General features: G+C 33.0%; 2 protein-coding genes across 2 annotated transcripts; both read right to left on the bottom strand.

Moving 5' to 3' along the window:
- Window positions 1–70: 70 nt before the first annotated feature.
- LOC132751816 (neuronal acetylcholine receptor subunit alpha-7-like) lies at window positions 71–17166 on the bottom strand. Its single transcript, XM_060742035.1, has 3 exons — window positions 16029–17166; window positions 1465–1683; window positions 71–369 (listed from the first exon to the last, which is right to left on the bottom strand). Exons 1-3 carry the CDS (start codon window positions 17164–17166, stop codon window positions 71–73), a joined length of 1656 nt encoding a protein of 551 aa, XP_060598018.1.
- A 4618-nt stretch (window positions 17167–21784) lies between these two features.
- On the bottom strand, window positions 21785–24855 carry LOC132751818 (neuronal acetylcholine receptor subunit alpha-7-like). Its single transcript, XM_060742037.1, has 2 exons — window positions 23761–24855; window positions 21785–21949 (listed from the first exon to the last, which is right to left on the bottom strand). The coding sequence occupies exons 1-2, from the start codon at window positions 24853–24855 to the stop codon at window positions 21785–21787; spliced, it is 1260 nt and encodes a 419-aa protein (XP_060598020.1).
- Between the last annotated feature and the right edge of the window lie 1201 nt (window positions 24856–26056).

Raw genomic sequence — 26056 nt, 5'->3', positions numbered from 1 at the left:
TGATTTTATAATTATTAATTGTAATGTTAGAATCACATCTACTTATTCTTTTAGTTGAAATAAGTAAGTATTATAACTGAGGCTTACACAGAATTGTAGCTGGTTTTATCAGCACTTTATTACACATTTGCATTTTCAATTTATCTCCCAACTTGAGCTTGTGGGTTGAAAAAGTTAAAAGACATCGAGTTGTATTTATCTGGGTCAAAATTTCCAGTAGATCAGCTGCCCCCTCCGCCCCACCCTGACCTAGTTTGGGCTGGGAAGGGTCTAGAAAATATATCTGCACTTGATTGACTTTGTTTGCGTCAAAAGTCGGTGCAGATCCGCCCCCGCTGCTGCAACCACTACTACTGCCACTGCCATCGCCTGAAAATAAATCAATGTTGCTGGGATTTTTCGTGTCTAGTGGCGACATATAGGGATCACTTCTCCGTCGTCTGTCTGTCTGTCTGTCCGTCCGTCCGTCCGTCCGTCACAAAACTTGTCCAGACTACTCATAAACTACTGGTGCAATTTCATCCAAATTTTACAGGAATGATTAGTACCAAGTGTAGTTGTGCATATTGTCAGCATTTTCCGGTTCAATGATTTTTGTCAGAGTTATGGCCCTTTAATAATTTTACTTTTAAAGTTTGTCCAGACTACTTCTCTTATACCACTAATGCAATTTCAATGAAACTTTACAGGATTGATCTGTAGCTCAAGTCCTTCCGCATTTTGTACGGGTTTTCTGGTTGAATGATTTTTGGTCGAGTTATGGCCCTTTGATAAAAAGGTGTTTTTTTCTGTGTGTTGTCAGATTCGCAAAAGCTTGTCCGGACTACTCATCATAAACTACTGGTGCAATTTTATCCAAACTTTACAGGAATGATCAGTACCAAGTCTAGTTGTGCACTGTCCGTCTGTCTGTCCGTCTGTCACAAAATTTGTCTCAACATGAAATTGGCCATCATGAGGCAACACATGTGATTACTGATCGCTCTTGTTTTCACTTTATGGTCTGTGGAAATATAGATTTTTTAACTTTTAAATTCAATTTTCATACATTTGTCTACCCATATTTAGCATACATCTTTACATTCAGTTATGCGAAAATGGATTATTTTGCTAGGGACATGAGAGAAGTCTTACGTACATGTATCTCTCACGAACAAACCAAATCAAACAGGTCTAGTTTTATTTATTGCTCTTTGGGGTTCTCGGACGAAATTTATTTGAAATTGTCGATTTGTCGATAAGTTAATAAGGATAGTAAGTAATAAAAATACAATAATAATATATTATGTTATCTTGAAAGTCTTAAAAGCTATCAAACTTCTTACAGAAGGCGGTGACTGTTTCTAGTTCGTGCTATCAACAAAGAGTCACCAATAGTCAAGATCAAGGCTTTAAGCTGGGTTATATCTCGTCTAAATCAAATAGTTTTGAACGGAAGACAACAAGAAGTAAAATAAAATCTACTTGACTGAGCTTGAGGGTTAAAGAAATTAAACTTCATTGTGTTGAACTGATCAGGATCAAACGATGCACCATTAACCGAGCCAGCACCATTGCTAGCACCGAGCTGTTGTTTGCTAGGGTCTAACATTTTGGCTGTTAATTGATTAACGCTGTTTGGATCAAAGCTTGGAGCTTGTCCTCCACTTCCCCCAGTTTGGGACTGGCGTTTGATCTTGTGCACTGAAAAACGTATTTATTTCTGAAAATTCTTTAATTATGCTTATTATGCGTAAATATTTGTAAAACTGTTTCTGTCTTGGATGGGAACCATAATAGGACAGGGAACCAGATTAGACAAATCTCAACTTTTCGGATTAATAATAATCGTCGAGTGTTCCGAGTGAAAACGGAAGCGCTGCATTAAATACCGAATGACACCTTTAAAACGGAAAGAATGAAACTAATTTTTAACGACTTCCCCGTTCATAAGCTTTGCCTAATTTTGCCTTATGGGTTGAATTGAACTTACATGCAAAAAAAATCATCAAAAAATAATAGATATTGATGATGAAAGAGACGAAAATATATTTTCATGATTTCTTCCCCCAGGTAATGCAAACAGAAATCAACATTAATATACAGCAATCGACGTGTAAAGCAAGTTTGAATAATTTATGTTAAGCCTGTTTCGATATTTGATATGAATGAAGATTCAATTTGACATGCAAACAAAGAATAATAAACAAATAAGTGATTTTGATGATCTTATCGATACTAGCTGGCACATGAATAATTTTGGGAAAGCTACTGTACAGATTTCTAAATATGTTTATTTCTAATTGAAATTTATCTCCATATTCAAGTAAACTTTTATTGTATACAATTGGCGTTTAATTGAAATGTCCATTCATTTATTTTTTTGAGTAACTCTACGTACATTGAATTTATTCGATGTGTCAAACAAAGGAGGTAAATCAAATAATAAAATACCATCATCAAAACAAAATATCTTCCACAAAACTTTTTACTTATAAGTTGTATTCATTAATTCATATCCAAATATTTGCAACTGCTACTGATGAGTTACTGCCACTGCCAATTTTACGTTTTATAATTTTTCTACTGCTACAGCTGAGCTTCTGCTACTGCCACCTTTACCTTTATAATTTTGCTACTGCTGTTGCTGAGCTACTGCTACTGCCAATTTCACGTTTTATAATTTTGCTACTGCTAATGCTGAGCTACTGCTACTGCCAATTTCACGTTTCATATTTTTGCTACTGCTACTGCTGAGCTACTGCTACTGCCAATTTCACATTTTATAATTTTTCTACCGCTACTGCTGAGCTACTGCTAACTTCACGTTTTATAATTTTGCTACTTCTACTGCTGAGTTACTGCTACTGCCAACTTCAAGTTTTATAATTTTGCTACTGCTACTGCTGAGCTACTGCTACTGCCAACTTCACGTTTTATAATTTTGCTACTGCTACAGCTGAGCTTCTGTCAACTTCACGTTTAATAATTTTGTTTCTGCTTTGGCTGAGCTACTACTACTGCCAACTTCACATTTTAATAATTTTTGCTACTGCTACTGCTGAGCTACTAGCTGCTACTGCTAATTTCACGTTTTATAATTTTGCTAATGCTACTGCTGAGCTACTGCTACTGCCAACTTTACTTTTTATAATTTTGCCACTGCTACTGCTGAACTACTGCTACTGCCAACTTCACGTTTTATAATTTTGCTACTGCTTATGCTACTGCCAACTTCACGTTTTATTATTGTGCTACTGCTACTGCTGAGCTACTGCTACTGCCAATTTCACATTTTATAATTTTGCTACTGCTACTGCCAATTTCACGTTTTATAATTTTTCTACTGCTACTGCTGAGCTACTGCTACTGCCAATTTCACGTCTTCTACTGCCGTCCTACTGCTACTGCCAATTTCATGTTTTATAAATTTGCTACTGCTCACTGCTACTGCTAACTTCCTACCGATCTTTTCGTTCCGTAGTTGTCATTATAGACCTAGGTCAAAACTGCTAGAAATGTATAAATAAATTCTCAAAAATTATGATATTTTTTAGTGTTTTTCTTAATACATCGTTCTCAAATATGCATTACGCAGCAAGCTTCCTTTTAAATCATAAGTATACATATATGTAGAGAATATCAAGGCCGAACCAATATATAATTATATCTTAGCTGTGTGCTCCGAAAGATTTCATAGATTTCATTTGATAGACTAGAATAAACTGATGTGACCCATGTGTACCTCATATCGGAACCATTTACGTAGTTGTTTTTGTTTTAAAGAAAATTTTGTCTTAAATCTATGGAGAGATATTTTGTGAACCTTCAAGTTATTCTTTATACTGTTACACGTTTCACATAATATACTTTATAGTCCTAAAAAAAACAAAACAGTTCTTATTTTGGTGTTGACATGAACGGGAAATATGTTAAACAAATTTATCTTATAAACCTGAAACTGAAGACATTTGTAACTACACAAGATGCAACTGTGCGGTTTATCTGATCTCAAACTAATTAACCTGCTGAAAACAACAATTTTTTTGAAACAGATGGTGTCGTTTTTTTGGCAGAATTTTTTAAAATTCTTTACATTTTGAATTAAGTCCCTTTCTTCGAATAGTAACATAGACATCTTTGGGAAAAAGTTTTATTACATGTTTATCTTTAAGTAAATAAATTTTGGAACTTAATATGTATTCAAGAAGTATAAATTGGTGAATTCATGATATAGTTTTAATATATCAACACTATGTTCATGAAATGATGTAGATTCTTTTAAGTGAAAAGATATTATCATAAACAATACATTTTAAGTAAAATTTACATAATTAACATCGGCGCAATTTAAACAATACACTTTTATAGGCATTATTAAACACTTCTTTTATTGAATTCGTTTTGCTGTTGTCTAATTTTTCATGATTATATAATCATAATGTAACAAAGCAAGTGTTAGATTGTTTTAAACTTGACATGTCACAAGCAACGTTTAAACATAATGTTTGTGAGCGGACACCACCAAGATTCAAATAATATATCATCCTTCACTTTAGATATGAACCATGTCACGACAAAACCAACATAGTGCATTTGCGACCAGCATGGATCCAGACCAGCCTGCGCATCCACGCAGTCTGATCAGGATCCATGCTGTTCGCTATCAGTTTCTCAACTTGTAATAGGGTTGGTAAGCGAACAGCATGGATCCTGATAAGACTGCGCGGATGCGCAGGATGGTCTGGATCCATGCTGGTCGCAAACCCATTATGTTGGTTTTGTCGTGACACGGCTCAATTATGTTATTTGTTGTATACTTGAGGACGTTGTATAATGTAAGATCTATTATCATTTATTAATTTCATTAAGAACTTAAATTAAGCACAAATGAATTAAAAACTGAGTGAAGAATTTACAATCTTGAACGAATCCGATGCAAACTAGAAATGAGTGCACCCCCCCCCCCCACTCCACTGTTTTCTCAATCTCATGACTTTGAGTCAAATATTTTTAGGCTACATGTGCTACAAGTTGAAAACTAAACATCGTTTACTAAGTAAGGGCAAGAACTTTACAAATAATGAATAAATCCACAAGCAAACCCCAAGGTGCATAAGTACATGGCTGATCAACATTCTTGTAAACTTTCAGACCTACAGGTAAACTTTTTTTTGAGTTATGCATTAACAAGTTGAAAATTGTAAATTTATACTAAATTAAGGGCAATAACTCTAACAAAACCGAAAAAATCCACATGCAAAACCCCAGGTGCATAGTTTCACAGTGATGTTGATCATTATTCCTGTAAAGTTGGTTGATTCTAACTCACATTACGTAACTAGTTAACCTCTTAATTAACTAGTTAGTTATGTGGTTAACTAGTTACGTCTTTACGACTTTACAAGTACGAAATTTTTAGCATGGGTAAAAATAACGGAAATATCAGTCTGATATGCAAGAAAAGAATTAGGAAACTAAACACATAACTCAGTTATTACAACAAGTTCTTATTCTGTTCATTCTTTATAACAATCAACATTTGAATACTTAAGTTCTGATTTGATTAAGCTTGAATGTAGTAACAAATTACTAAAGTGGTAACATTTCTTTCCCTTTCGCATTGCAGCTATTTTCCCGCTCATTATGTTGCACATATCAACGCCAGGAAAGCAAATAAAATGATAATAACAGTCTACTTATACAAAATTATTTCTTCTTACTTATCCTTTCTTGATTATACAAAATTAGACAACGTTTTTTTGAAATTTTTGAATATAAAAATTCTTTCGTCAAATTTGGCATACTTTATCTATTTATTTCAACCATTTTAATCTCTAAATATGTGCGGAATACGTTTAATAAACCAATGAACTATAAGTATATAGAAATCAAAACACCCATAGACTGCATCTCGGCTGTTATTTCTACTCCATTCCTCATTTGATGTCACGCTAAATGTTGTTATGAAAATGACATTAATTGCCCAAAGGAACTTACTTGTCATCAGTGTTAATTTAACACAGGCTTTTTATGAGTCACCATTGTCTACTTGACACTTACTATAGGCCTCGTGATCTTCATATTGCTACTTGTAAACATAGATGAAGCATTCTGCATGCGACAGTTGCCCTCACTCTCAAAATAAGATCAATATACAAAAGTGAAATAAGTCATAATTAAAATCAAAACTGATTTATTCAATGGTAAAACGTTTAAGAGCTCAACAGAATATATGTCCTCATTTAATAGTTCCGCTTATGTTTTGTTTATTACATTGAACGCATGTAGATCAGCGCAAAATCTATAAATCTATGAATCGAAATTATGGAAAACAAATCACATTGTGGCTTTTAATAAATAGGTGCTACTTAAAAAGTTGTACTTTTTTCATATAACTTTAAGGTTCTTTATAACACCATAAATATAAATTATTGAGTGTTTGTCGAACAAAGATATTGGGACTCCCTTTATTTCTAATAAGAGTTCTAGCAACCGTTTATCCCTGCGTGGTCGTAAGAGGCGAATAACTGGAGTCTATGCATCTCTTAGCTGGTGATGCTTTGAAGTTGTAACACCCGAGGTTAGCCAAAATCATCTTTCCTTTCCTTTGACCTGCTGTGTTGGTGTGATATTTTTGAATTTCAACCATTTTGCATTTTTGATTTGGGTGGTTAAAATATTCCTACTTTAATAATGTTGAACCACCCTTACACTTGTCTTATGGCGTCTTATCTGTGATATGCAGGTTTCTTAATCTCTGATCCCCTTTCAAAATTCCATTTAGTTCCGCCCATTGTTTTCTCGTTTAAGGCACACACTTTCTACAACTTGGGGACCGTTATGTCACTTTTCATGGAATGGCACGGAATTTTCACATTGAACTATTCTGCAGATGTTTCTAAATTCAAGATATTGCCATTTCATGTTTAAATGATGAATTCTGCTTAAGTCGGTGCTAGGTGGCATGGAATGTAGTTTGCACTTGACGGTAACGTCCATGAACAGGCTCAATAAGACTGAGCCTGCAACATTTTTAATTCTGTCGTTTTGTACTTCTAGTCTACTTAATTACTAATTGTAAGATCAGCACATCAACAAATCGTTGGTGCAAAGGTAAGCGTTCTGACTTCTACATATTTAGACAAGTTCTTTCTTCCAATAACGGCAGATTCCAATGGTTGTTCCTTTTCCTCCAATCCTTTGATTTCTAATAAATGTTGGTTAACATTAACTGTAACTGTTTTTGATTTTATAGGTACTGGTCGGATAATAAACTACGAGAAAGAGTCATTCTGACGGTATACAAACACAATCAATACCGCTTCAAGTATTGCAAGGTATGCATTTCCATTTAGAATATCTATATTTTCATAGCCTCAGTGCAGTAGTCTTCGTACGTGCAGTAGTTCTCGCGCAATTACACCATAAACACCGTTTATTATGTCATACATTAATATTTGAGAAGTAAACTTTACATTGCCGTTGACAATAATTATTGCTATTTCCTTTTGTTTATTCGTTATTTTCACAAACATCCGTTTTTTCACGTGAGCCTAAACAAGAAAATAAAGAACATTGCTGACTTGGTGTCCGTATATCACATGAAAATAAACAACTTTTAATATCTTATTCTACTTAAAATATTTATACAATTTATATCAAAAGGTAAAAAAATAATCATAAAAGTAAATAAACCTGAATTTGAATTCGTTTGTAAGCAAACAATTATTTTTAGACTGTGAAACAAGGTAAAACAAAAAAGAATAGCTTCTCCTGCTTCTTTTGTAAATGGGATATCAATTATCTAAATTTTTTCATCTTTTTTAATATGAAAGACTGCATTAGTGACTAAATAAAGAGTAAAGATCATCTTTCAGATAAATTTTACATAAAAAAATCTTCATAATAAGCCACAATGCCTATTCATTTGTTATGAAAGTGGATTCAGTGCTAGAGAAAAAAAATGAATTTAAAATTCAGCCGAAAAGGCGAGCATTCAGACTAGCAAGTAGTTAAATTTACAGGTTATATTACAGTTCATCTGGCAATATCTGCTGCAGGTAACGTCACCTTGCATGATATATGAGAAAACATTGCCACCTAATTGCGAATTTACTCCCAAAGAATACCAACTTTCTGCAACTGGGAATGGTAACATCAACATGAAATAATTTTTCCATTGGTTCCGCGACATATTTGTACACAACTGTGGGTCACAACGGCTATTACTTCTAACTATGGACAATCATGCATCAAACGTTTGCCCTGATTTGATAGATCTTGTTATTGAGGAAGGTATTGAACTTTTACTTTTGCCTTATCATGATACTCAATTGCTACAGCCTCTGGATAAAGGAGTCTTTCATCCTCTGAAACAAACGATGACAAAATCAGCTCTGTCAATTGGATATGTTTGGGCATATGTGGTGCCAAGAGATGAATTTGCAAGTCTTCTTTACCATGGGATCAAACGCATTTTACCTCATTATATCATGTCAGCATTTTACAAGACTGGCATGTTCCCGTTAAATCCAAATCATGTGTCAAACACTATTGAACTTGAAATGAACATTGCTAGCAGTCGTGAAAATTGTTGAACATCCACTTGTCAAACCTAAACAAAAAAGGAAAAAGTATTGAAGATGTGGGATGGATCACAGTTGCAGACATGAATTCATCCGGTTCTTAGAGTGCCTAAACATCCTCAACAACAGCTGAAATACATATGGAGATAAACTCTGATTGTGACTACGCTGACAATGGTATTAACTGTTCAATATTCAAATTAAGAGACAGGGGCTTTTGGGTACCATGCGACAACGTCATATATGAAAGGTCATTATATGTTTACCAAGTTGTTTACAAACTCTCTTTGATTTGAGTCTGGTAACAAAAGATGAGTGGCTTTGTGAAATGTGTCAGGAAGAATAACTTGTATTAAAACATTAAAACAACAAAACAAAACAATAAAAACAAACACAGTGACTTGTTTAAATGATTTATTCATTGACAGAAATATAAAATGTAAAAAAAATGTTCCAGTATTCACAATATTTATTTTGTTTAACAATTGTTCACATGCAGATACAATATTTACTAACTTTTTTGTATTTTGTTAGCATTTCCACAGAAGGAAAATAATTAATTTCTGTACTGTAAGAATTTCAGTAAAACTATTCACTATTTGAATTTGTGATATTTATTCAGTTTAGGTACGTCTGTATGGAGTGATTTCAGAGAAAATTATATAGTTTAAAAAACCGGATGTACGAGCACTTCTTCACTTAGAACTAAAATAGGGTGGGGGGATCCCGGGATTGCCTATAGAAAAGCCGGGACCTGGGATTGTATTAAACATATAGTAATCCCGGGAATTAATTGACCAACTACTCTGGTTTTTTATTATTATTATTATTATTTGAATGTTTTTGTAGAGATTTCTGAATAAGTTTGATTTGTAGTAGTTATAAAAAAGTCTTTAAAAATAACGTATTTTTTCACAGACAAAAGCGTTAATTAATTGACCTCAGAATGTCACGCACACACAAATTCTTATTTAATATTGTAAGTACATGTAATGGCAATGGAAGTCGTTTTATATTGGGCATCAAGAGCGCTAATATGCAAGAAGAAAAAGTAAACACAAGTAGTCAATCAATTCGGCCAGAAAAGCCGGGATCGTATTTAAACATATAGGGATCCCGGGAATTGACCAGTTCAAGAATATAGTTTTCAGAAAAGCCGGGATCGTATTAAAATATATAGAGATCCCAGGAATTGGCCAGTAGAAGAATATAGTTTTCAAAAAAACTGGGATCGTATTAAAACATATTGGGATCCCGGGATTTGACCAATTCAAGTAAATAGTCTTTAATTTTTCCAATAAATTAGGCATATAATTAAAAAGTATTGTGATTTCCGCATTTTAAGGTTGTTAATAAATAGCTGTAAATATATTTATATCCTACGTTAAATTAATTTTACGTTCATGACATACAATAAAAAATAAAAACTTAACGTTTAATCGCCATTCATTACGACAATAATCAACACAAATATAGTTTATTAGTTTTCCCTCTATATCTAATACGATCCCGGATCCCGGGCGTCCCGGATCCCGGGATTTCCCCCACCCTAAAATAGTGTGCAGTGTGTACACTTGTATCCAAGTGTTCTATAAAACGGATACACCTATGGAATCGGTTATTTCTTGTTTTGTTTCAAAAGATAGGGAATACTGTTATATTGATTTTATAAAGGCAAGTTCTCTTTCATGTGTTCCTGTTTTACCGTGTCATTTGTAATAAATTTGTCCGAGTACTACCGCACTGGGGCTATACTAAAACAACAGTATCAGGAACATGTAATCACACCCCGCGTTCTTTTATCATTTTACATGAATGGAACTAATCAACTTATCAATATTGATAAGTATTGTCAAGTTCATTTCTATACTACGCATTTTGCCCGAATTGATCATGAATAATTGGGTTAAATAGTGACATTTTAAGTGACTTGAACAATGCCAGTGTGAAAATGACATTGTTGTTAACTCTGTAGTGAAACAAAAGGAACAGTCGCTTGCAGAGTTCTGCATTAGAATGGATCAAAGCTATACTGTATATTGTATAGCAAGTTAAGTTCGTTCGTTTTGCTGCAGAGTGCTTTTTGTGATACAAGTATATGTAGATACAAATATATGTATTATTTGGCATTATGACGCAGTCAGTTTTTATAGAGAGAAACAGAATCCCAGAGGAAAGAAACAAAATATAATAGGAAGTCCTCCAGTGCACAATACTAAAACTAATTATCTGAATAGATCTTAGAGCACAAAAAGTGCAATTCAACAAAACAGACGATCGGAAAAAAATAAAAAAATAAAACGTCAAATATATCAATCGGCTTACGGAAATGCCGTGCAAAGTGACTCAACAAAACTAATGTTATCATTTGGCTTATAACTTGGTAAGAAATAAAAATTAATTGGAATATGCAACATTGTATTAATTGTTGTAATATATTTTGTTTTTTTTTACTTGAACGCATAAAAATTCATCTAAAATAACAGTTGTAATTTCTTTCCTTAACCTTATAGTAGTGTCATACTGCTTGCTTTGGTTGTCGTGAAAATCGTGACACTTTGATAACAGAAATTATTGTCAAAATCAAGCATTTCAGGATGCCGATGCTGCAAAAAATATGACTTGAAAATATTAAAGGCTTTTCATATAAGATAAAGGATAATTGCACATCTTGTCATTAAAGTACATCCGGATCACTCCAAACAGATGTGTCTTCTCACGCTAGTATATAAATCTGAAAGGTAGACTGAGCTTATTTACATGTCGTTGTGTTTTTAAAATAGAATAAAGATACTTACCTTTCATATATGATGCATAGTATTTTGCATATTTCAAATAAATTATGATATTCTTCTAATTGCAATATATATATTTTTCTATATGTCACAAATATATCTTTTAGATTTGGTATTCATTTATTGGACAAATCATTTCATGTTGGCCAACACCAAAAAATATTGTAAAAACGTTATTTGACCGATGATTAACACGCGGTTTTAGAAAATTTTATAGAGTTTATAGAAAGAACAAAACCTCCACACCGGGAACGGCCAATGCCTAGCGGGACTCTGTCGTCCCTGCTTTTTGGGCTATCACCATGTGTCTCATATTGCAGTTAAGAAAATCTCAAGCTATTGCCTTTATTAATCTGCAAAGGAATCGTACCCATACTAGCGCAAGGTTTGCTCCGAAAGGTGATGTTAAATTTACATAAATATGGTTAATGCATGTACTAGGAGACGAAATCGCCGCATCATCTAAATGAAAATGTCACGCGGACCCCAGGCGACCATGCTGCAGCATTGGACAAATGGGTAGCTCTCGGTTGTGATCTGAAAAATGTGCTTTTTACATAATTTTTGTTTATAAAGAGAGGGAACAAAATCGTCCATCTGTAACGGCCAGTGAAACACAGTTTAAGGCGGCCATGTTACAAATTTATCTTGTGAGAAAATGTGCCATGATTTAGCGCAAGAAACACACTGACAGTAACAAAAGTTATCATTGGAACTCTAGGACAGCTTCAGAGTTATCACTAGAACTCCAGGACATTTGAAAAATCGGGTAAAAATTTGTTTATGTGTGCAATTTTGAATTATAATAAGGTAATTATAGACGGCAAAGATGAAGACCAGAAATAAACAGGTCAATAGGTGCGAATTGGCAAATAATTTGGAAATTTTACTCAAAACTACCAGATTTTAAACAAGAGGCGATAAAAAATGGACTATGAATTAGTTTTAACACATAATACAAAGTGTAAGGCAAGCTTAATCATTAAAGTTTAATTTAGCACCTAAGACTCACTTTTTGACGAGTGTTTCTGTAGTATATACAAATGATTTCCGACGAACTCCGTAACAGTTAGCACAAGAACTCTTGACAAGTTATCATAAGAACTCCATCTCTCGTGTAACAGTTCCTCCCTCGTGATGATATTTTTAACCTTTATAAAAACAAAATGAAAGTAAAACGAACGTATTTGAAATGTATTTCATTTGTGTTAGTTTGAAATATAAAGGATTTTTATATAGACTCAATTAAAAAAAATAGTGTTTAAATTGTTTTCGTGACCATGGTTCATTTCTGTACTCTAGACAACATGTGGCTGAGTACTTCTTTATTCCATTTCAGTTCGTGTGAGAGATGATATATTTTTCCCTATTTCATAATCACTAATGTGGAAATGAATATTATCAACTTGCTTTAATATGTGCACGTTCAACACACAATGATAATGAATATTTTCAAATGCTGTTTAAATCAAGTTTAATGGACTTAATTGTTGTTAACTTGATAGTATTTCGTTAGAAAGTCAACTTCTACTTGAAAAAGTATTTATTCTATGTCCGCCTTTAACATTTCGCAAAGTGTTTATTTGCTTTCGAGGAGTAGGAATAAAATATAGCAATTACAGAATAAACAAAATGAATGTTTTAATAGTATTTTGTCAGGCCTTATATAAATTTTGCAAAATTAAAAGGTATTTTAAGTTAAGGAAAATGGTAGAAATTCCGTGTTATTAATTTATTTTTTCAATGCACACGGCAAAGACAACAGAAATATGAGTAAAATTCAGACTACATGTATGTATTGTTTAGTCTGCTGTTAAGAGTCAATAACAATGCAATATCTTCACTTATCTTTACTATACAGTGCTGCTTACATGTGAAATAAAATATGTCGGAAAATTATATTGTTTAAAATATCTCAGAGAAGTCTCAGAAACAAATTAATTTTTCACTATTTGAAAATGCAAAAAATGACTTATATTACATTTAAATAATGGTTTCAGAGCATGTTTGTTGCTGATCACTTAAAGAAACTGAATGTGACATCATTTGTCTAAAATGTACAAAGTAGTTTTGTAAATACAAAATACCTAATCACTATAAATGTACGTATTGCTAAGATGCAATAAAAGCAAAACTGGGTTCAGGTATTTTTCAAATCTTTTGGAAACTGTAAAAATACACCAAAAACCCAAGAACAGCTTTTAAAAAGAATAAAAGCATATTATACATGTATAATAATATTTGTATTACACTGCAGCATTCTGTCGAATTTGCAGACATGTCAACACATCTAAATACAAATATCTGAAAATATTTTCATCCTCTAAATAGTTAATAAAAATATAAAATCTTACTGGCGTTTCTTGTTAAATAATCAGTAATTACCAATTTCTCGGCAAGTGTTTGACTACGTATTCCGCATGCTTTCTGGATTAGCATTGAGAAACAAATTACAATTTGAGTCAATATCCGAAATCAACTGCCAAGCAGAAATAATGCCTTATCCGAGGATCAAACCAGCATCCCCATGATTTCTAATTTGATGCTTTATCTGTTGAACTTAATGGGAGGATTAAATCGACAGAAAAATAAATACGGTTTCATAATGAAGGGGATGATTGATTCTGATTTTGTGAATTGTAGTTACTGTGGATACACGGTGGATTTACTGAGCTGATAACTGTTGTACAACTGAGGGTATGGCACTTGATAAGATACTGTAGACCATTGATTCCCCAATCAACAAATATAAGGAGTAACGTCATATTTTAGCATAACCGTTCCACACACACGTGTGGTATTCTAAATCTCAACACAGGTCAAGACACACACAGGCAAATCACGGAAGGGATCTCATTATAAATTATTCAAATTAGGAAATCATAGAATCCTACAAGGTTATTAAAGAAGAAAATTAATGAAAAGGCCTACAAACGGATAACGGTGTACGGGAAAGGGGCAATAGGACAGATAGGGGGAGGGTTTTTTTTTTTTTAAAAAAAGGGAGGGTTAACTGGTTAATGGCACAACAAACATCACTCTTAGCTCCATTATGTTACTGAGACAGTGTAATTAAAGTGAAATTCAAGCCAAGTGAAATTCCAACAGTTGTTATTGTTAAAAAAGATGAAATAAGTAAAACACAGAAATGATCATGTAAACAAAAATAAAAAGTTAACCCAAGAACCATAACAAAACTACTCTATGCCTTAAAGGAAGGCAAAGCAGCAAAAAAAATCACCTATATGGAGCACAAGACGAAAGTAAAGACAATTCAGTTTCGAAGTTTTTAAGGTCTGTCAATCTTTGAGTAAAATGGTTAAACAATAAGCATACGATATGTTTTAAAATAGAAATGTCATTACCCTTTTTAATAAAACGTTCAATTATTTTAGGAAAGAAAGCAGAAAATTATCACGACCCAAGATATTACGAAGTTAGTAAATCACATCCCCATAATCTATAGACACAGAAGAGTTTTCAAATCGGTATTGAATTTTTAAATTAAATCGAAAGTATGTACATGATTTGATAAAATGTTTCTGTATTTTATGATAGCGCTTGTCCTGTTTGATGAGCTTGCTAGTAATGAAAATTTACCGTTCGTTAAAATCGTTTACGTGGCTTTAAGTTCTAGCGAATCTAATTAACTGAGCTACCTATAACCCGTAAGATGGTGCAAGGGTCCATCTCCATCTAAATGTGGATAAATATCTATACCAAAAGTCATCACTTAAAATTATAAAAGATTTTCGTGTGAATAGTATTGCTTTTGTCTATAATATGAAGATCAAAAATGAGCTAAAATTTCAAGAATTCGTTTTATTCAGTTGCAGTTCTATAGGACAAATAATATAATATACAATTTGATCAAAGAAATATTATCTCAATTGAAAAACCAATTGAGGCATTAGCTTAACCCTGATCCTGCCTGCTATATTTCTATAATGGACCTGTCCAGCTTTTAATTTGGAACAGTCCGTTCAGAGTTCAAGCGATTTTAATATCAAAATACAAAAAAAATCAGCTGCAAACAGTATAGAGCCTGGTCAGACTGCATGGATCTGCACGCTAAAATGGCTCTTTACTGGTGACAAAGGCTGATCTTTTTTGGTTCCAGAAGATTAAGGGTTAACATAGATAATAGTTCATACCATTCAAGCATGCACGTGTTTTATATTTATAACCCCAAAACAAGATCTTGAGACTACCAATCTTAAAACCTATTAATTTTTACCTGAAAACATAAAGTAATATGAGTGTTATTAAATTGAACAAAGAAAGACACGACACATAAAAGACAAAAGCACAACATTACAACACTTATTTTACATAATCTGTCGCTCGTTCGCCTCGAAAATGATACAAGTGTAACTTTGCCTAATAGTTGTTTTTTCGCCTTTTCGCATTTTTTTGCGAAGTAAAAAAAGGAAAAAAACAACAGACCGTATATATTGTGATATATTTCTTTTCATTATTATTACCAAACATTAAATTTTGAAAGTGTGGATAATACAAATTATTAAATTATCTCAAACCGATCACATCACAATAAGATGATGAATAAAAATTGATTTATTTGAATTTCACATAGCTATTGAAATTAGAAACAAAGACGTTGACACGAGAAACATTGCCAGAAATATCCACATCAAAATTCCATCACTGTTCTGTGTGACGACATCTTCATCCAGGGTCATTTGATTAACCGTTCTTGATTGAATCTGCTCTTTGTTTTCAACTGCTGTTGTTTTTCCAAGGGTACTGTCGTCTTGTACATTGTTTGATGTAACACGCTTTGGTTTTCTGCATCGGCAGAAGAAAGAATAAAGTTTAAGAATAAAGGGGATGCTTGTTTTGGATTTGGTAAAATGTAATCTCACCTGCCAAATTGACAACATTGTGATCACTACTGACATACTAAGCTGATAACTTACGTACAACTGAAGGTATGACACTTGTTTAGATACTCTAGGCATAGATTCTCCAATCAAATTTAGAAGAACAACAAATGTCAGGAGTAAAGACATATTGTAGCCTAAACGTTCCCCGCTAACGGGCGGTATCTTAAAGCTGAAAACCATCATAATAGATAGAAGTGCCACGGGCAACAGAACGTTAACCACATAAAATAACCAGTATCGCGATAAATTTAATGTAACATAAATTTGTGTAACGTCCTCATGGACTAATCTTTCCTCTATCACGGCGCTTTTCAACTTCCACTCGCCATTCTTTTCAAAAGTCGTCGTCGAAACTATCTTAGATGATATAGATAGATATACTTCACTGTCATACTCAAGTTTACCAATGATGATGGTGCACGATTGAGAGTCAAATGGATATTTTGTTATATCTATTTGACATGCTGTACGTATGTTCCCGCCAGTAACCCATTCTGCATGACCATTACTCATGACCTTTATTCGATTCATATTTCCACTGTCTTCAGTAAGTACAAAAATCGAGTCTACTGAATTACCGATTGTAAGATCAGGTATCCATGCAAACTTTGGTGAGAAGTTCAGCGTTTTGACATTACCAAATTCAGACGCATTCCACTTCAAATTTTCATACGTCCAGCGACAAGTAAGAGCAATCGAACATTCCAATAGTTGTTCCTTTTCGTCTAGTCCTTTTATTCCTAACAAATGAACACTATAATCTACAGTGACTGGTTTTGATTGGTTAGTAACTGGTCGAATTTTACCGTACATCCTGTTTTCAAGTGTTTTGTAGAGTTTTATATACTGCGAGAAAGTATCACTCTGGCCACGTATAGACTCAGTGAATAACACCACCATTATTACAAGATGTAAAATTTTCATTTTTACAAATCCTTTTTGATAATTCGAAACAACATCACCGGAAAACAGGTAATTATGTCACATGTTATTCTAAATTTTTACTTGAAGGTATTGAATACCACCTTCTACTTAACACTGCTTAATGAAAGTTAGTCAGTGTGTGCGCAGATAACTTCTGCTTCAGAAAATAACTTGTTTTAACTTATTTGCTCGCAATTATTAAACATCATTGATTTATAAAGTATTCTTTTAAGTGCTTGCTTCAATGTTACTACCCAAAATGACAGGAATGTAAACAAAACTGAATTGCAATTCAAAGTTAAACACAAATTCAATTGCTAGAAATGTTTGCAGGAAAATTGATTTTTGTCTGTTGGCAGTTAGACCTCCGTACGAATGCTGTAAAGCAAGGTGTGTTCATAAAAGGATCTATTCTGTGATAGTACGCTGTCTGCGATGTCTTTATGTAATGATAGTATTACACATGAATGATATATGCATACAGGTCTGTAAGTTACAATGTACTAAGCAGAAGAATTAATCAAATATAAAACGTTTTAGAGACAGTGTTTTTAAGTTATTGATCTATCATTGCATTGAAACTTAAACTTGATCACTCAACATTATAGTAAGCAGTCGCTATTTGGAAATATATTTTGAAACCATATATATTTATTTTAATACAAAAAGTAAACGCTTGTATGATTTGTGACGAAACCAACAACTGTCATCTGATTTTTCATAATTTATCAACTTTTTTATGTCAAAGCAAAATATACAATGTACCTGTCAAATTTTGTTTTCATTGTTCTTGCAACAAACGTATTTTTAATAACTGAAACAATTAAAATCGTTTTAATTATGGAAAAATAGACATTTACAGAGTTCTCTGAATGAGAACATACAACACCATCCAATGTAAGGTGTTTTCTTTTAATTACGGGCAGACCCATAACAAAGTGGAACATAAAATTTACTGTCCGAGATAACAAGGAACGCTTCTATGACATCAGTTATGAAAAAAGTTTATAATAATTGAAAGATATCATAAAAATGACGACGCTAAACATATGTGCTTTACAGCAAATATATATCGCCATAGCAACAGAAAATGAGGCTTTTACAACAATCCGTACTCATTGTAATAAAAGTAAATAGCATTACGCATTTTAGTGTCTCTTTTTAAGTTTACCGTTTAGAATTAAGTGCTTTCAACTTTATGCAAATATTTGAAATAAAAAATAACTTTTGCGAAATGTAGTTGTATAGATTCAGTAAATGAAATGACGTGCAAATATTTTTTCTTATAATACTTATTTATAAAACTTTAATTTCGCGTACAGATTAGTTTTCATAATATATTAAAGTGATCGAGAAACGGACAACACGAAACATCGGTATTTCTAAAGCATTTACAAGGAAAAAAATCGAAACAATCGAATGTTAAGCCAAAATCCAGCATTCGACATTGACTTGGACGAATCCTATGTAGGTTTTTTTTAGATTTCTGTCTTGTTCTTATTCGTATTCAACTGAATGTTCTAATTAAAACTTATTATGATTTATTATTGTTTATTCTAATAAAGCCCACTTTTTGATAATTTTTATGACTTAAGCATTTGAACATGTAGAGTTCTTATCGCTGTCAATGAACTATCTAAATGGAATAGGACTGCATTTGTTTCAATTTTTCTTATTTTAAATTCAGTTATGTGCAGTTTCAGTTTGGTAACTTTAAATTTTCAAAAAATCTTTCAAAATGATGAAAAAACAACAATTATACATGACTGAACTAGAAATTAAAAACAAATGATACATAAAACAAATCGTAAATATAATTGTGATCTATGCCGTAATTATTTACTGAATACTGACTTAGAACAGTTTCTTATATGATTAATAAGATAATTACAAAAACTACCTATGTCATCGATTATTTGTGAGACATATATTTTGATAGTTGCTGATAGTTGTTACTCTGCAGGGGTTAGAGTTATTGTGAAGTATTTTTTTGAGAAACGTTGATACTGCTATTATACAGAGGTAATTGCTGTACAGAAAGCTGCTCTCTAAGTGTAAATATTGCATTTTCTTATTTTTTGTATAACTACTTATTTTGTACATTATATTATTTAAACAAATCTCTACAATATTATTTTTTCACTCTAATGTGTTTCAAATTATCACTTATTACCTAATATAGAGCAGTGTCGGATGCATTATCACGACATAGATTTGTAAGCGGCTTTAGAAGACGAATGTTTATATGTAATATGACGTCAAATATGAAATAAAAAATGATGATATGAAATTTTAAATTCTGTTCCACTTAAAAAAATGTGTCTCGAAGGCAGTTCTGACGTTCCGTACATATAATGCTGGTCGTATGTTTCAATTTGATTAAACCGGTTAATGGCGCACCAAACCTTTTAAAACATAATGAAAAGTAAATAGAACGTATTTGAAATGTATTTCTATTGTTCGTTTGAATTATAAAGGATTTTTTATATAGACTTAATTAAAAAAATAGCGTTTAAATTTTTATTGTCACCATGGTTCATTTCTGTACAATAGAGAACATGTGGCTGAGAACTTCTTCATACCGTTTTAGTTCGTGTGAGAGATTATACATTTTTCCCTATTTACAATCACTAATATGGAAAGGAATACCAACTTCTTTTAGTATGTGCACGTACAACACACAATGACAATGAATAATTTCAAATGCTCTTTTAATCACGTTAAATGGACGTAATTGTTGTTAACATGATAGTTTTTCGTTAGAAAGTCGACTGGCTCTTGTAACTGGGTCGGGTGGGGGTTGCGTTTATTGAACGCCGCCTTTCCTTGTTGATCTTGTTTATCATATGTTTTGTTTCCAGATTTTTATACTTCACAACAGCAGGTGTCAAGTGCCGTGTGGCAGCTGTAAAAGGTGGCCCCGTACTTCACTTAAGTGTTGTTATGTTTTTCTGGTCCTTCGGGATCATTGATGCCAGCAATATTAAGTGTTGAGAATTGAGTACCGCTCGAGCCGATGCTAGGGAACACGAGGGATGTTGCACATATTCATTATCCCTAATGTACAGACTCAATCAAACCGAGTCTGCAATTCTTATGTAATTTTGTTGTGATAAATGCTTCCGAGGGATCACTTTGTTTCCAGATTTTCCTACTTGAAAAAGTATTTATTCTATGTCTGCCTTTAACATTTCGCGTGTTTATTTGCTTTCGAGGAGGAGTAGGAATAAAATATAGCAATTACAGAATAAACAAAATGACTGTTTTAATAGTATTTTTCAGGCCTTATATAAATTTTGCAAATTTTGCAAAAATTAAAAGGTATTTTAAGTTAAGGAAAATGGTAGAAATTCCGTGTTATTAATTTATGTTTTCAATGCACACGGCAATGACAACAGAAATATGAGTAAAATTCAGACTACATGTATGTATTGTTTAGTCTGCTGATAAGAGTCAATAACAATGCAATATCTTCACTTATCTTTACTATACAGTACTGCTTACATGTGAAATAAAATATGTGGGAAAATAATATTGTTTAAAGTATCTCAGAGAAGTCTCAGAGACAAATTAATTTTTCACTATTTGAAAATGCAAAAACTGACTTTTATTACTTTTAAATAATGGTTCCAGAGCATGTTTGTTGCTGATCACTTAAAGAAACTGAATGTGACATCATTTGTCTAAAATGTACAAAGTAGTTTTGTAAATACAAAATGCCTAATCACTATAAATGTACGTATTGCTAAGATGCAATAAAAGCAAAACTGGGTTCAGGTATTTTTCAAATAAGTATCTTTTGGAAACTGTAAAAATACACCAAAAACCCAAGAACAGCTTTTAAAAAAGAATAAAAGCATATTATACATGTATAATAATATTTGTATTACACTGCAGCATTCTGTCGAATTTGCAGACATTTCAGCACATATAAAGACAAATATCTGAACATATTTTCATCCTCTAAATCGTTAGTAAAAATATAAAAATCTTACTGGCGTTTCTTGTTAAATAACCAGTAATTACCAATTTCTCGGCAAGTGTTTGACTACGTATTCCGCATGCTTTCTGGATTAGCATTGAGAAACAAATTACAATTTGAGTCAATATCCAAAATCAACTGCCAAGCAGAAATAATGCCTTATCCGAGGATCAAACCAGCATCCCCATGATTTCTAATTTGATGCTTTATCTGTTGAACTTAATGGGAGGATTAAATCGACAGAAAAATAAATACGGTTTCATAATGAAGGGGATGATTGATTCTGATTTTGTGAATTGTAGTTACTGTGGATACACGGTGGATTTACTGAGCTGATAACTGTTGTACAACTGAGGGTATGGCACTTGTTAAGATAGTGTAGACCATTGATTCCCCAATCAACAAATATAAGGAGTATTTTAGCATAACCGTTCCACACAAACGTGTGGTATTCTAAATCACAACACAGGTCAAGACACACACAGGCAAATCACGGAAGGGATGTCATTATAAATTATTCAAATTAGGAAATAGCAACTCCTTGAAGGGCCTTGCTGGGTCATATGGGGGTTGCATTCATTGAACGCCGCCTTTCCTTGTTGATCTTGTTTATCATATTCCTTGAAGGGCGTTTCCCAGCACTCCATTCTCCATTCGAGCCAAGTCTAATAAAGCTTGTCCATAGCAGAAGTAGGCATCTGCACATTCTTTGGCAGTTTCACCGTAGGCTTTTGAGAGTATGGCACAAGCCTCTTGAAACTGGTTCACTGCAGAATCCTACAAGGTTATTAAAGAAGAAAATAATGAAAAGGCCTACAAACGGATAACGGTGTACGGGAAAGGGGTAGGAGGACAGATAGGGGGAGGGGGGTTTTTAAAATAAAAAAATAGGGAGTTTTAACTGGTTAATGGCACAACAAACATCACTCTTAGCTCCATTACGTCCTGAGACAGTGTAATTAAAGTGAAATTCCAGCCAAGTGAAATTCCAACAGTTGTTATTGTTAAAAAGGATGAAATAAGTAAAACACAGAAATGATCATGTAAACAAAAATAAAAAGTTAACCCAAGGACCATAACAAAACTACTCTATGCCTTAAAGGAAGGCAAAGCAGCAAGAAAATCACCTATATGGAGCACAAGACGAAAGTTAAGACAATTTAGTTTCGAAAGTTTTTAAGGTCTGTCAATCTTTGAGTAAAATGATTGAACAATAAATATACGATATGTCTTAAAATAGAAATGTTATTATCCTTTTTAATAAAACGTTCAATTATTTTAGGAAAGAAAGCAGAAAATTACCACGACCCAAGATATAACGAAGTTAGTTAATCACATTCCCATAATCTATAGACACAGAAGAGTTTTCAAATCGATAATGAATTTTTAAATTAAATCGAAAGTATGTACATGCAATTTAGTAAAATGTTTCTGTATTTTATGATAACGCTTGTCGATAAGCTTGCTAGTAATGAAGGTTTACCGTTCGTTTAAATCGTTTACGTGGCTTTAAGTTCTAGCGAATCTAATTAACTGAGATACCTACAAACCGTAAGATGTTGCAAGGGTCCATCTCTAATTATCAATACCAAAAGTCATTCCTCTTATCAAAGATTTTCGTGTGAATAGTATTGCTTTATTCTGTAATATAAATATCAAAAAATGAACTATTGTTTTATTCAGTTGCAGTTCTATAGGACAGATATAATATACCATTTGATCAAAGAAATATTATCTCAATTGAAAAACCCATTGAGGCAGTAGCTTAACCCTTAACCTGCTATATATTTCTATAATGGATCTGTCCAGCTTTTAATTTGAAATAGTCCATTCAAATTTCAAGGGCTTTTAATATCAAAATACAAAAATTCAGCTGCAAACAGTATAGAGCCTGGTCAGACTGCATGGATGTGCACGCTGGCCTGGTACTATACTGGTGACAAAGGCTGTTCACTTTTGGTTCCAGTAGGTTAAGGGTTAACAATAGATAAAAGTAAACTTAATACCATCCAAGCATATATGTGTTTTTTATTTGATAACCCCAAACAAGATCTTGAGATTACCATCTGAAAACCTGCTAATTTTTTAACTGAAAAATATAAAGTAATATGAGTGTTTTCAGATAGAACAGAGAAAGACACGACACATAAAAGAATACACGAATGTTTTGCTTAATTTTGCCGCTCGTTCGCCGAATGCAAAAACCAGACGAGGCAAATATAATTTTGCCTAATAATTGTTTTTCGCCTTTTCGCATTTTTTTTCTGCGATGAAAAATGTAAAATACAACATACCGTATATTAGTCACAATATCTAATTGTGATATATTGCTTTTCATTATTATTACCAAACATTAAATTTCATTATGTATGAAAGTATGCGTAACAAACTATTAAATTATCTAAAACCAACCACATCATAATTAGATGATAAATAAAAGACGCCCATTTTAACTCATTATGATTTCAAATAGCTATCGAAATCAGAAACAAAGACGTTGACATGAAAAACATTGTCAGAAAGATCCACATCAAAATTTCATCAATGCTCTGTGTGACGACATCTTCATCTAGGGTCATTTGATTAACCATTCCTGATTGAATCTGCTCTTTGTTGTCACTTGCTGCTGTATTTCTAACGCTACTGTCATCTTCTTCATTGTTTGATGCAACACTCTTTGGTTTTCTGCATCGGCAAAAGAAAAAATAGAGTTTAAGAATAAAGGGGATGATTGTTTTGGATTTGGTAAAATGTAAGCTCACCTGCCAAATTGACAACATTGTGATCACAACTGACATACTGAGCTGATAACTTACGTACAACTGAAGGTATGAAACTTGTTTTGACACTCTAGGCATAGATTCTCCAATCAGATTTAGAAGAACAACAAAAGACAGGAGTAACGCCATATTGTAACCTAAACGTTCCCCGCTAACGGGCGGTATCTTAAAGCTGAAAACCATCATAATAGATAGAAGTGCCACGGGCAACAGAACGTTAACAACATAAAATAACCAGTATCGCGATAAATTTAATATGACATAAATTTGTGTAACGTCCTCATGGACTAATCTTTCCTCTATCAAGGCGCTTTTCAACTTCCACTCGCCATTCTTTTCAAAAGTCGTCGTGGAAACTGTCTTAGATGATATAGATAGATATATTTCACTATCATACCCAAGTTTACCAATAATGATGGTGCACGATTGAGAGTCAAATGGATATTTAGTTATATCTATTTGACATGATGTACGTATGTTCCCGCCAGTATCCCATTCTGCATGACCATTACTCATGACCTTTATTCTATTGATATTTCCACTGTCTTCAGTTAACACAAACATCGAGTCTACTGAATTGCTTATTGTAAGGTCAGGTATCCATGCAAACTTTGGTGAGAAGGTCAGCGTTTTGACATCACCAAATTCAGATGCATTCCACTTCAAATTTTCATACGTCCAGCGACAAGTAAGAGCAATAGAACATTCCAATAGTTGTTCCTTTTCGTCTAGTCCTTTAATTCCTAACAAATGAACACTATAATTTACAGTGACTGGTTTTGATTGGTTAGTAACTGGTCGAATTTTACCGTACATCCTATTTTCAAGTGTTTTGTAGAGTTTTATATACTGCGAGAAAGTATCACTCTGGCCACGTATAGACTCAGTGAATAACACCACCATTATTACAAGATGTAAAATTTTCATTTTTACAAATCACTTCTGATATCTCAAAACAATATCACCGGAAAACAGGTAATAATGTCACATGATATTCCAAATTTTTACTTGAAGGTATCGAATACTACCTTCTGTAAAACAATTTTACTTAATAAAAAGTTAGTCAGTGTGTGCGCAGATAACTTCTGCTTCAGAAAATAACCTGTCTTAACTTATTTGCTCGCAATTATTAAACACCATTGCTTTATAAACTATTCTTTTAAGTGCTAGCTTCAATGTTACTACCCAAAATGACAGGTATGTAAACAGAACTGAATTTCAATTCACAGTTAAACACAAATTCAATTGCTAGAAATGTTTGCAGGAAAATTGATTTTTGTCTGTTTGCAGTTAGACCTCCGTACGAATGCTGTAAAGCAAGGTGTGTTCATAAAAGGATCTATTCTGTGATAGTACGCTGTCTGCAGTGTCTTTATGTAATGATAATATTACAAATGAATGATATCCGTTTGGCAATATGCATGCAGGTCTGTAAACGCTAAGTTGCAATGTACTAAGCAGAAGAATTAATCAAATATAAAACGTTTTAGAGACAGTGTTTTTAAGTTATTGATCTATCATCGCATTGAAACTTAAACTTGATCACTTAACACTAGAGGAAGCAGTCGCTATTTGGAATTCTTACACGACCCGTATTGTTCCCTATTGAACATAGAAGAACCGAAAGTGTGCGTTATTATGCTATACAAATCTGGAAACAAAGAGATCCCTCGGAAGTGACGTAACCACTAAAAATGTGACTCGCTGACAATAAATACGGAAACAAATCAGGGGCAATTGAGCTTGATATCAGGTACGGCAGCATTCATTTGTTGATGCCGTGTTAGAATCGAAATAAGATATCAAAATCGGTGATTTTATGCTTGAGGAATTCACTGTTTGTCGTTCGAATGCGCATCATTATATGACTCGGGCTACTTCCTTGTGATAAATTCCTCGCATCCGAACTCCAAACAGTCATTTTATTGAGCAATAAAATCACAGTTCTGGATATATTATTTCTTAAATGTATTTTGAAACCATATATATTTGTTTCAATATAAAAAGTAAACGCTTGTATGATTTGTGACGAAACCAACAACTGTCATCTGATTTTTCATAATTAATTAACTTTGTTTTTATTTCAAAGCAAAATGCCTGTCAA

The sequence above is a fragment of the Ruditapes philippinarum genome, unplaced genomic scaffold (genome assembly GCF_026571515.1).
Source record: "Ruditapes philippinarum isolate M1 unplaced genomic scaffold, ASM2657151v2 ctg9027_1_1_1_1, whole genome shotgun sequence".
NCBI classification, from domain to species: Eukaryota; Metazoa; Mollusca; class Bivalvia; order Venerida; family Veneridae; genus Ruditapes; species Ruditapes philippinarum.
This window is presented reverse-complemented; position numbering and strand designations above follow the sequence as displayed.